The following is a 12213-nucleotide window of genomic DNA, read 5'->3' as shown; positions in this document are numbered from 1 at the left end:
ATTATTATTATTATTATTAAACCAAACATCGAATGTTTGGCATATACGGACATTTGTTTGGTTTTGATTTATGTTTTTATGTTTTTATGCTTTAATGTGTTTGTGTGATTGTATATTTACTTTATGTCTAATGTGGAATTTCTCCTGAAGCATTATTTGTGGGAGGTTTACGGTTGGATGATGTTTTTGCCGATGTTTGGGTTAAAGAAAGTGTTGTTATTGATAATGATCATGGTTATGGTCTGTTTGGTTTGTTTGGTCTGTTGTTAGCTAAGAAATATGAATAACATCAAGGGAATGGGTGATATAAAAGATCAGACATGAAATTAAAATATCCCCGCATTAATTTAGAATAGTCAGAGAAGTAGTAGTAGTCCGAGTTTTTTTTTTTTTTGATAATTACACCTAATCTCAAAGCATTTGTAAATGATCTTATGTGTAACATGAATTTGCAGAATTGAACACATTCAGTGACTTATCTCAGAAATAACTTATCAATGCTATTTATGAATACTACATTTGTCATTTGATTTGTATGACTAACTTTTCGATTGATCACGGAGCAGATCTATTAAAGTGCCCTCAGAGAATCTTAGACACGGAGTAACAGCGTCCTCTACTGGTTTGTTGTTTTCTAATTCATTCCAACTTCGTCTGCACGCCTTTTGTCCATGTGGGGTTTCCGTAGGAAATTCCTTCCGCTTGTCTCCTTCGCCCGGTGACAGCATGGATCCGCTCTCCAACTTTATTTCGGTGTTTTAGTGTTAGTTGGTTTTGTTTTGGCTCAACGGCCTTCCTCCAGCCTTTTGTACTTCGTTGGGCGCCATGTTTACCACCACCGGTTCCCGGGGCCTCTGTAAGTATCCCGGGTCAACCCGATAAACCTCAGCGGGGCTGTCACAGTCCACTCAACGCCCCTTCTGTCAATTTCAACGTTAACTCCTAGCTTAGCTAATTGTTGTTAGCATTCCGCTGTCATTCATCTACTGTCAGTTACAGCTGCGATTCATTAATCAGCAACCTACGTTACGTATATCCAGTCGGTCTGCTCATTCAATTTATGTTTGTTTTTTCAAATAATATGACCAACCAGTCAAATTCGTAAGGGTCTATATTGCCTACATGTGCAAACAATCCCCGTGTTATCTCCTGTTAAGGAAACTCTTGATTCACATTTAAATCGCCAGAGGCACTTATCGCAGATAACAGCTGTGTCACGGTTTCGTTTTGTTCTAAACTCTTTTATATGTGTTTCACAGACAAGGCTCCTCTGTCAAAAGGCCTTCTATTGATTCTCAATGGGCTGACTGTGATGCTCACCCTGTTTCCACAGTACCAAGAAATGTTCGTCTACAACCTGCAGGCTGTCATACAGCAGCACCAGGTACGTCTCCGGGATAGATCTGCCTGTCAGTGTGACCCAGAGAGGAGAAGATCAGAGTACCACTCAGTGTGGTCCTGACTGGTTGATAACACCAATAGAAATGTGGGTTTCTTTATTTGAAGAGACTGATTCATTGTACAGAAGTTAATAGAAAACATCAACATTCCCATCAGCTCGATTCCAGACAGAGCAGACGTCCTAATGGAGCTTTCACCTACGTGTTAAGTCATTGTGTGACCTCTGTGATCGATTATAAAATAACCGAGGAAATCAGTGTTGTGTAGTGTAAAGTACGCTTGTGAAGAGCAAGGACAAGAGGCGCTAGTTACGTTAACATGAACAGCATGATTTTAACCAATTAACTGGTTAAGGCCTCACTTTGAGCGACACACAGCCATGTAAACAGTCTTGACTGATCATCTTAACCTGATTAATTCATGCAATAATCACGTTACGGTATGGAGTGTGCCAGTCTCAGTTGGATTATTTGCACATTTATACTGTCACAATATAATGCTTAAGTTTTCACAGCATATTGTGACAGACACCTCTGCTCAACGACAGGCTCGTGGCTTCAGAGTTGGCAGGTCCACCTATTATAAGTGAAATTGTTCTTTTTTTTTTTAGAACGCAATCACTTCTTTGGATGTGTGTTTATAGCTCAGGTTGTGTTTAAGTCACAAGATCTCGCAAACACTAACTCTGGCATTGTTAAGACCAGAACAGAAAGACGACAGTAAAAAAAACAAAACAAAGAAAAACACTTTTGGGCCAGAGGAGAAACCAAAGTACGTTAACACTCCATGTTTTGAGGAATATGATTAAAGTTTTGGATGGGCCAAAACATTACAATTATGCAGGGGAAATTATATGGGCGTGAGTCAATGAATGGAATATTTTGTGTAACATGTAAACTGTAATATAAATGGATCTTTGCAACGCATGTACACGTCACAATTGAAATATTGTCTCATCTAAATCTAGATTATTTTGATTTGGGCCAATAGTCACGATGTTGTTGTGCATGTACACTTAAACACTGCACAAACGCAAAGTTGTGGAAGACGATCCCTACTTTGTTTGCTTTTTTAAGGTTTCTTTTAGCTTTCTTCTAATTGTTAGAAAGGAGGGGCAAACAGTTGGGAATTCTGTTTTGCCTCGACATGACCACCTGTTATCACATCATACCTGTTATCTGGGTCACGCGATGGAATTTGAGCCACATTTATTTTTTTATTTTTATATTTTGATGTGAGTTTGATCTTTGAGTGGCATTGCACAACACTTGGGTTATATTAAGTTACTCAGAGGACTCATTATTATGTTCTGCTACATTTTCTTTATACCTCTGTGCGTTAAGAGAGGGTTGAAAACGCCGTTTTGCCATGTGCTGTAGGTGTGGCGGTTGTTGTGTGGCAGGCTGGTCTGTCTGGACGTGAAGGACTCCTTCTGCAGCAGCCTGCTGATTTACAACTTTCGAATCTTTGAGAGGAGGTTTGGCACCAGGAAGTTTGCCGTAAGTATTAAAAGTACGGCTCACTGTTGCTACTGAAAATCTAGCATGTTTTAATTTGGATTCAGAATCCAAAAGCAATTTCATGTTCAATTTGATTTGGATGTTGAATAGTTTGGAAAATGAAAAAGACCAACCAAATGCCTGACTTGCCACGCAGCATTCACAGGAAAAAGGTGTATTTTGATGTTGATCTTTGGATTTTATGAATCAATATCACATCATTCAAATGAAGGTTCAAAATGGATAGTCTTGTTTTTGTACACCCAGGCTGAACCAAAGCCATAGTTATGTCAAAAAGAAATGGGGAAAAGTGCAGTATTTCTAGCCAAACCAGCAAATGAATTGGATGCATGTAATTAGATGAAAATGGAGTAATTTCATTGCTGTACTTTGTGGGTGAGTTATTTTTCACTTACTGCAATATTCAAAAGCAAATATTGCAGTAAGTACATATGATCATCATTTGGAAGGAATATGACCTTTAAGTCTTCTAACTTCACCTTTTAGAGGTTATAACATCCAACTTCCTCATGTGGCTGACTTCATGTTTCTACTGAAATATTTGAAGACCTTTGGGTATTTAATGTACTAATCGTTTTTATTTTTCTAACTTTTAGTCCTTCCTGTTGGGTACTTGGTGTCTCTCTGCGCTGATGGACTTCTTGCTGGCCCAGGCTTTTGAGTATCTATTTGACTATGAAGTGGAGGAACTGCCTGCAGGACTGTGAGTAGCATGCAGTTATAATGCACATGTCTGGGGCAGAATAGTTCTTCACTTCTGTAACCACTGAAGATCTGCAATTACAACTTATGCAGCTTTATTTGGTCAACTTTATGATGTTTTAAAGCAATGTTTAAAGTGTGTGTCACTTAAGTGGAAAATCCTCCTTTATAACACCACATAAATCCATGTAAGCCTCGGGCTGTGTTCATTTGGTAGTTTCTTTATCCCCCGTCCAGCTTAAAATTTGAGTATACAGTATTTAGATGGTGGTGAAAGGTAACAACAGTATTTATCTACCTCCACTAAAGGAGGAGATTATAAACGCTTCAAGAGACTTGGTGAAATAGTTGGTTATTATTCAATAAGGTAACTAATTACAAAAGCCAGGATGGCTTTGTTGAATTGCTTGACTTATTATCTATTTTTGGCTAAAGTAACTTTTCCTTCCCTCCTTCCACAGGCTTGCTCCAGTCTTTTCTCTATTTGTGCCTTTCTACCAGTCAATCCCCAGCATGCCAGTCACCCAGATAATGGGCCACATCAACATCACCAACAAGTCTCTGGTTTACATAGTTGGGCTGCAGGTAAGCCCACATTCTTCTAGTTTGTGAACACGTGTGCTTATCTGCCTTGCTTCCCTCACCTGTCACCTTCATTCTTTGTTTTTGGCCTCTCATCCTACAGCTGTTGACTTCCAGTCCTTTCATGTGGCTCCTTGCACTCAGTGGACTGGTGAGTATCCAAAATCTCTTCGAACCAGTATTTTAAAAATTGTGACGAATGACTAAAGATGCAGTGTTTGCTTTAAAAAGACGTGTGTTGTTACTCTAAATTTCACATTATTCAACGCTAACACAACAACGAAACAAATGAGCGAGAACAAAATGAATCTGCATCTGTACTTATCTTTTTGTTTCTTTTAGTATACATATATGTGGAAGCACCAGAATCAGTATTGTTGCCCCACTCCCTGAGCCATGTAGCGCTTTATGGATTACATCAAGTAAACTTGTACCCATAATATATACACATGTATTTTTCTAAATGTGCCTTTCAGATCTCAGGCGGGCTTTACTACTCCAATGTTCTCTGGTTGCAGAAGATCCTTTTCGTTCCTGCCTGGGTGTCTTGTATTGGACGGTATGTTCTGGAGCCACTCTTCTCAAGTGAGTCCAGCCGTAAAAACAATATTAATATTCGTAAACACAAAACCTGTCATTTCTTTTGTACAGTGTTGTGGGGCCTGTTATGGAGTGGTTAATATCTGATATAAAAGCCATTTATCCAGTGCTGTGATGCAGAATGACTCACAACATTGACTTTCTGTCAGATTCACCTTCACACGTTTTAGTTATTCTTCTTTTTAAAAATTGCATCGATCATGTTCACCTAAAGATAGGTTAAGATTATCAGCTGTTATCAGAAAAATGGGGAGTCTCATTGGAAATCTTTGATGTTTCCACACGTCCTGCTCCCTGTGTGCTCTACCAAGGCACCACGATGAACATCTGTCATGATGTTGTTGCGCACGTGTGAATGAATGATTTCAAACACACATTCTCCACTGTGTGAAAACCTCAAAATGAATCCCTGGTCCAGTAGTCAGTTTGAAGGCCAGCCAGTGGAGGGACGATTAAGTGTGAGTGGGTGCTTTGTTTTATTAAAGTGGAAGTGTAGTATGGCACAAATGAAGGAATTGTCTGAGTAGAACTGAGAAAACTTTTGTATATGTTAATCAGGCTGAAATAAGGTTTTTAAATCACGTCTGAAGAGCTTGGATTCCATCGTTCTCCACGAAAGGAATTCTGGTAAGAGTTATTTAGCTGAAGGCCTCTCTCACACTGACTTATGTTAATGCCCATTAGCACACCATCAGCAGAATACTGCACATCAGTTGTGTTCATGGCAGGGCTGCACAGATAAAGCCACTGCTCTCCAGAACAATCTCTGCTGCATATCTGCATTCTGCTAAAGATCATGCTGAGAAAAACGGTTTTGTGGATAGATTAGACCAAAATAAACCTTCTTTGGTTAAAACGAGGTGTTCTGTATGGAGAAGGGAATACCTAAACCCATTTGTGAAACGTGGTGGAAGTATCATGGTTTGGGCCCTTTTTGCTGCGTATTGAGTTTAGACGTGATGCCATCATTGATAGAGGATTAGCTCATGAAAAGTACCTGTGAAAGGACCTTAAACAAGCAGCTCCGGGGGAAGTAACACCAACATCCTGTCGTTGAAGCTTTTCTGTATGAAGCAATGGGCTAAAATTTATCCCAAGATGATGTGCAGAGCAGATCAGCAGTTTCTGGAAAGGTTTACTTGCAGGAAATGTTTATAGTTGACTTGCAGGGTCAAACAAAACTAACACCAAAGTTTCACATTTCTTTTAGCAATTTTTCTCTATTTCTGCTTTCAGGACTTACTTCAATATCTTCTGTTGTTTTTGGTTTTTATTTATTGCAAAAATTAAGAACATCTGACCGGCTTCACAAAGCCTCTGTTATTGTATTCATAATATAAGAGCATACGTTGGTGATTTGTGAATAAAAGTAGTTGACTGATGTGCTTTTTTATGTTAATACACACACTATTTTTAAATACATTTCTCCTTGAAAGGTTGTGTACATTTAATGTTAAGTGGCTGCTCATCTCCAATCCCTGAAGTCCTGTCCAACCATTTTAAGCCTTTCAGCTTTGAAAGTCTGCTTATCTGCCCTAAAATAGCCAGTGTCTGATGTTACTTTCCATGCTTAGCTCCATAACAGAAATAAAACATGATAATGTATTATGGGAACTGCTTTGTTTCTGTATCCAAATGATAATGTATCAGAGTGGTGGGGCAACATATAAGTAACATTAGATCTTCCACTAATTCATTGATATAGTATAAAGTATTAGGAGTCTCTCTTTGTGTGCTTATTAACGTGTTAACTTCTGTGATTAATCAAGGCTCCCAGCCAAACAATGAGACACCTGTGGGGATGGGAGCCACACTTGACATTCAGAGGCAGCAAAGAATGGATCTGCTGGACCAGCAGATGCTACTGGCCCAATACAACGAGGCCAGGAGGAACACCAGACCTCAGCCACAGGTAGGTAAACATGCAGGCTTTTTACAGACTGAAGCCCATGAACATAAACACACAATGTCAGAACATGATTGACTTCAATTACCGGATCCCAGCAACTGCAGCAGCATCATCTGTGCTGCCTTCACAAATGTTGCAGCAAATCAGTGGAACAATGTGTTGCAGTTGTCTGTAGGACCTACTTTTCCCAGATGCCATGCAAAAAAAACAAAAGGCCACAATTTCCCAAGATGGCGACCTTCGAAAGCCATTTTATGCGGTTTTATGACCTGGATTGTGACTGGATCATCATATTTTGATGACCTTGGCTTTAAAATAAAGATTTTTGAGAATGAAAAAAATAAATACTGCATTAAAAAGGTCAAAATGGTTGTGAACTGTGAACTCTGAAGCCAGTTCATTGCAAAAATGGTGTCTTTCGATGCTGAATTTGACATATTACCTGGACAGGCAATACTAGGTAGAAATATATTTTTTTACCTGCGTTTTTTTACATTTTTTGACTGCTCTGGGTGATTGGTGGGAGTGACGCCCACACTGCTTGCCAGATTTAACCTTCTTTTCACCACCACCAGTCGTCATGGCTCTCTGTATGTAGTTGACATACAGTTGCCTGGCATGTGGCGTGTTTTAAATGTGGTGCAAGAGAAGCACTTGTAAGTGAAATGGCATCATCAGACACTTCAGGGCATGCCTGCAATCTAACCATTAACCATGCAATCTTTTTGCTATTATTTATCAGCATTTTGATCTACTGCTTTGTCCGAACTTGATCTCTGATCAAATTATGACGGGAAACTGTGATTATGAGTAAAAATTGGCCAACCATCTTGAAAACTAGCAAACATATTGAAATTGTACTGGCACAATTGAATTTGTAAAGTCAAAAGATAGATATGTAAATCTTTTAATACTTAAATCTTTAGAATATGTCCATCTGGCCATCCATACGCTCTGTGTTTTTTTTAAATTTTTAAATTTTTTTTAAATTATTTACATTTTGTGAGTCGGACATTTTAAAAAAAGTATGTCCTAAGCATTATGCTTGTGTCATAAAGTGAAAGATCCTTCTGGAATACTGACTTAATCTGCTGCTCTGTGCATGTGGGCTTGCAGGCAGGGTTGTTACAGTGGACAAGGTTGTTCCCCTCCCTGAGGCGCAGAGGACAGAACCGACCCCCAGTGCAGCCCCAGCCTCAGGCTCAGACACACCCATCCTCACAGCCACCATTACTAGACAACTCTCCCGTCGCAGAGGAGCAGGTGGGATTTGGCTTGCATGTCTGTACCTTTGCTCTGTGTCCTTTGGAGTTTTTCCCTCACTGGTTAGAAATGGTATTATCCTATTTAATTTGAATTTGCATAGATAAACACAGTGTGCTCACTGCTGCGTACCAAAATCAGCTCGGCCCCATCTATGTCAAACTTTAAAGAGGCCACTCTGGTGATTTGTCTTTTGCAGCCAACTGATTGTGTTTTCATCTCACAGGTTGCAAGGTTAGTGGAAATGGGCTTCTCCAGAATTGACGCTCTTGAGGCCCTCCGAGCTTCAAACAACGACATAAATATGGCAACTAACTTCCTCCTGCAACACTGAGGGAAACGGTTAGGGGAAAAGAGGTGGAATACAAACGTAAAAATAAGCTGTAAAAAAAAAAAAGCAACAAAAGCAGAGTAGCAAAACGGAGGAAAAATGCTGCACAGAATTAATGAGCATGAATGACTGAGAATAGGGGAGAAGGCAAATAAAGTTTGTACAGATAATCTGAAGGCTATGTCGCTGCTCACTTAAGCAATGTTAAGCTAACCCAACCTGAACCTAGGCAGAGAACAGGCTGGTTTTTGGAGAAGTGTGAAGCACAAAGTGGTGAACGTTATTTGCGTCATAGCTCTCTGACGGCCGCCGTAGTGTGAAACAGGCGTTGTTGCTCAAGTTAGAGCTCTCACTCCAAGGGATGACCTGTGAAATATACACGATACAAAAAAAGAAGTCAAACACGTACAGTATAGTTGGTTAGTTCTTTGAAAACAAACTGGGGCCAAACTGGGACTAAATAACAAGTCATGTCCCACTTCATGTGAGTCATGTCAACTTTACCAAGCTTTGTGAAATACATTTTTCATGTATCCTGATGTCGCGTAGTGCCACTTTCTAAATGGCTACCATGAAACCAAAACTTTAGATCTGGTCTAGAGATGAAGACGAAAAAAATCACCAATTTTCAGTAGCAATTTGTCAGAGAACATTAAACCACGTCATGTTGTCCTGGAGAAACCTGGAGAAGTTCTTTTTCTTACAAACATCCACTTGTGGGTGGGTTTTTACAGCACCGTCTAAAACAGAAGGTTTTATTCTGCACATGGAGGCGTTTGAAGATTCAGTGAACATCATAGCCTCCTTCGCCATGATTTTACCACACAGTTGTTTGTGGGCAGGGTTTCATGGAAGTGGCAGAGCTTAACTTTTTCATGCATGAGAATTTTAAACAAAGCAGTTGGCCTGACTGACACCTACTTAATGAGCCACGCTTCTTTGGAGTCGACTGGTTTGGCCCATTTTAACAAAGACATTGTGGGACAGACTGGATAGAGGTCAGATGGGCTATCTCAGGGTTTGTAAGGCGACTTCTTCTGTCAGTGACATCATATTTACAGACATGAGGGCACCTGTACAGATGCAGAGTAGCTTGTCAGGAGGTCATGTTAAGTTTAATTTATTCTGTCTTAACAAGAGATTTTGGCTGTAAGCACTCCTGTCTGAAATGTCAGTCTTAAAGGTCTGTTTATTTATTATGCAATGTCATGACAAGAGAAATTTATGGAAGCTATGCACTGCATAGTAACTACTTTGTGTATATAAACATACATGCAAGAGAAGTAATATTGCAGCCACTGTGTGTTCATGTCAAACAGATGCTAGTTTTATATTTTGGGCATAATTGTTGATTGACCATTGAAATAAGTCATTTGTGTGTATGTTTCTGAGAATGATACTGTAATATGTGGGTGTGATGAGGGAGTTGTTGCATGAACAACTCTCTGATTGAACTGCAAAGAATTGTATTCGAATTGTGGAATAAATCGACTTCCTGACTTAATTGTTTTTGTTATGATGAGCTTGCATTGAAATTGAGTTCCAGTGTCTTCTATATTTCTAACTCTTGGTTTAAAGCATTTGAACTTAAGTGACCTTTCAAAAAGTTAAATCGATTTACTGGGGACATCGTTTTTCTTATATAAAGGGAAGGCAGAGTGCTTCACCTGTTGTTTTATAAGGACAAAATATTGACTCATACTATTACACTTCATACTATACTGATGTGAGTATTTCCTTTTACTGCTACAGCTGTCAAATTATACAATCTAGAACAAATATAATGGCTTAGATTACTGCCTGCTGCTTATGCAGCCAATGCCAAATTGAAGTAATGCTTCCTGACTGGAGCTTATGGATTTTTTTTATACAGTTTTGCAATAAGACTTAAAACATTCTATAATTTACATACAAGTAAAAAAAGAAGTTAAAGTTGTATATTTGTCTTTGTTTATCATAGTTTTTTTTTTCAATTTATTTTTTGAGAAAAATTATTTAGTTGGCCATTTATTACATAAATAGATTTGCATGCCTGTAATTTGCAAAAGTCGTTTATTTGATGGTGAGATTAGGGCCAGTTGTAAGTCAGTCAGTGGGGTAAAACGATAAAAGGGATATCCTTGCTTTAATAAATAAATATAGAGCTCTTTAATCTTCACAACACATCTTTGAAAGTGATTCATGGCACAAAGATTGAATTTTCTGTTAATCTGTTTAATGAAAATGTGGATAGAGTCGATGAAAAGTATACAGAAAAATTGACAGTATGTGAGTAAACAAATACATAATAATGTATTGTAGTGAAAACAAACTCCAAGTATCACTTGTTTCTTAAAAGAGACACTGAGACTTCCACTGAGTCCCAACTAGGGCTTGTGAGAAATGAAAACAAATGGGGAAAGTATAAAATAGAAAAGAGGGAAGAAAAAAAAAAGATAAACATGAATATATAAAAGAAAGATTTCTCGCTCAGAAAACAAGTTGTTGATGCTCATCAGGCTGGAAAGAGTTACAAAACCTTACCTGTAACGTTTGGACCCAACCAATCCACGATCATTCAGATTTTGCACAAATCAGGGACATTAAGTCCATTGTTACCCTTCAAAAGAATGCCCCACCAGCTAGTACTGACTCTAAAACCAAGGCCAGTAATGTCCCACAACTTCTCAACAACGTAAAGTCACTCTGACATTGGCCTCTGTTTCACCATCAGTAGGATAAAGAATGACAGTGGTGAGCATGGCAGGACTGCAAGCACAGAGCTGCTCTCCAGAATATTATCGCTGTTGCCCATCTTTGGCTTGCTGAGGAATCACCTCAATGTTGTTTTTTGCGGGACAAATTTTCAACACGTGATGGTGCTGTTGCGTTGAGAGGAGACACGAGTTTGTTTGTATCAGGGGGAAATTGAGCAGGATTAATTTCCACTGCTCTACACTTAACGCTGTAATATATTGGGTTACACTGTGTATATTCTAAGGTAAAGCATTAGATAATAAGGAAAACTTGTTTCTTGGGTGTTTAGCTCCAAGGATTTCATAACTTTCTTGAGAGGTATCTCTTAGATTTTATTTTACATTTGCCCTTACAAGACACTTCAACAGATAGGTGGCATGCTTTTAAAGACTTAACATAGACTTCACAGCTAAAAAAAAAAAACACCTGTTCATTTTAAGCTTCATTTGGCCACTAGATGGAGACATTGGGCAGTGGTCTGTGGTGGTGTTTTTTCAAAATATTCCTCTGCCACACCCACCAGCTCCCTTCTGTCTCCACGAAGAAGACAGCTCCCACAGACAGTCCCGCTCCAGGGTGGATGAACATCAGTGCAGAGGAATTATGCACATCCTCAAACCAAGGAGTTTCAAAATCACCAGCTATTTCCTGAAAACACAAAGAATAAACTGTTCTTTGAGCAGTCTGAGAGCGCCTCCGAACCCCTTTAGACATTCGTTGCCATTATAAAAAGGCCTCCTGAGTTCACAGTGGCACACTTTCATCCAACCGTAGCTGATGGTGAAACCGGTCATGCGCTGCAATTTTAAATGGCTGCTGAATTAAGAAGCAGCTTAAACCTGAGTGATCAATATCTCTGTGTGTCACGATGTTTCAGTTTTTAATTAAAGACGGCAACTTCAAGAAATAAAATGCACTGACAGCCAACCTCATCAGGAAGATTCTTCAGTGAAATGCCCACTTAATGTGCAGCATTAATCATCTTTTATTTGGCAGCTATGATTTAGATTTCAGGAGTTATCGGTGGATGATGTGATTCTGTGATTCAAAATGAGAGTAAGTTTTGTTTCATGATGGCTGCATGGCTTTGAGTTCATATGTAGTATTTCTTTATATTTCAGCTTCTGTGTGAAAATGTAGTATGTCCCTGAGTTTAACTGGGATCATCG

The 12213-nt window shown here is 39.0% G+C and overlaps 1 protein-coding gene across 2 annotated transcripts; it reads left to right on the top strand.

Moving 5' to 3' along the window:
* The first annotated feature begins 693 nt into the window (after positions 1-693).
* Positions 694-9812, top strand: ubac2 (UBA domain containing 2). Of its 2 annotated transcripts, none has more exons than XM_072390811.1 (10): positions 694-856; positions 1260-1384; positions 2781-2900; positions 3518-3624; positions 4085-4208; positions 4309-4356; positions 4724-4790; positions 6575-6717; positions 7831-7977; positions 8204-9812. In XM_072390811.1, exons 1-10 carry the CDS (start codon positions 826-828, stop codon positions 8309-8311), a joined length of 1020 nt encoding a protein of 339 aa, XP_072246912.1. In that variant the 5' UTR covers positions 694-825; the 3' UTR covers positions 8312-9812. The 2 variants fall into 2 exon arrangements, with proteins under 2 accessions (XP_072246912.1, XP_072246911.1); XM_072390810.1 differs by having other exon boundaries at positions 4682-4790.
* The last annotated feature ends 2401 nt before the right edge of the window (positions 9813-12213 follow it).

This window comes from Leuresthes tenuis, unplaced genomic scaffold (assembly GCF_036924035.1).
Source record: "Leuresthes tenuis unplaced genomic scaffold, fLeuTen1.0.hap1 SCAF_8, whole genome shotgun sequence".
NCBI classification, from domain to species: domain Eukaryota; kingdom Metazoa; phylum Chordata; class Actinopteri; order Atheriniformes; family Atherinopsidae; genus Leuresthes; species Leuresthes tenuis.
This window is presented reverse-complemented; position numbering and strand designations above follow the sequence as displayed.

Excerpts from the sequence above, each read along its gene's own strand:
- ubac2 (XM_072390810.1), top strand. The coding sequence starts at position 826 with ATGTTTACCACCACCGGTTCCCGGGGCCTCT. Across the intron at positions 3,625-4,084 it reads GAGGAACTGCCTGCAGGACT|GCTTGCTCCAGTCTTTTCTC; the intron begins GTGAGTAGCATG and ends CTCCTTCCACAG. Across the intron at positions 4,209-4,308 it reads TTTACATAGTTGGGCTGCAG|CTGTTGACTTCCAGTCCTTT; the intron begins GTAAGCCCACAT and ends CTCATCCTACAG.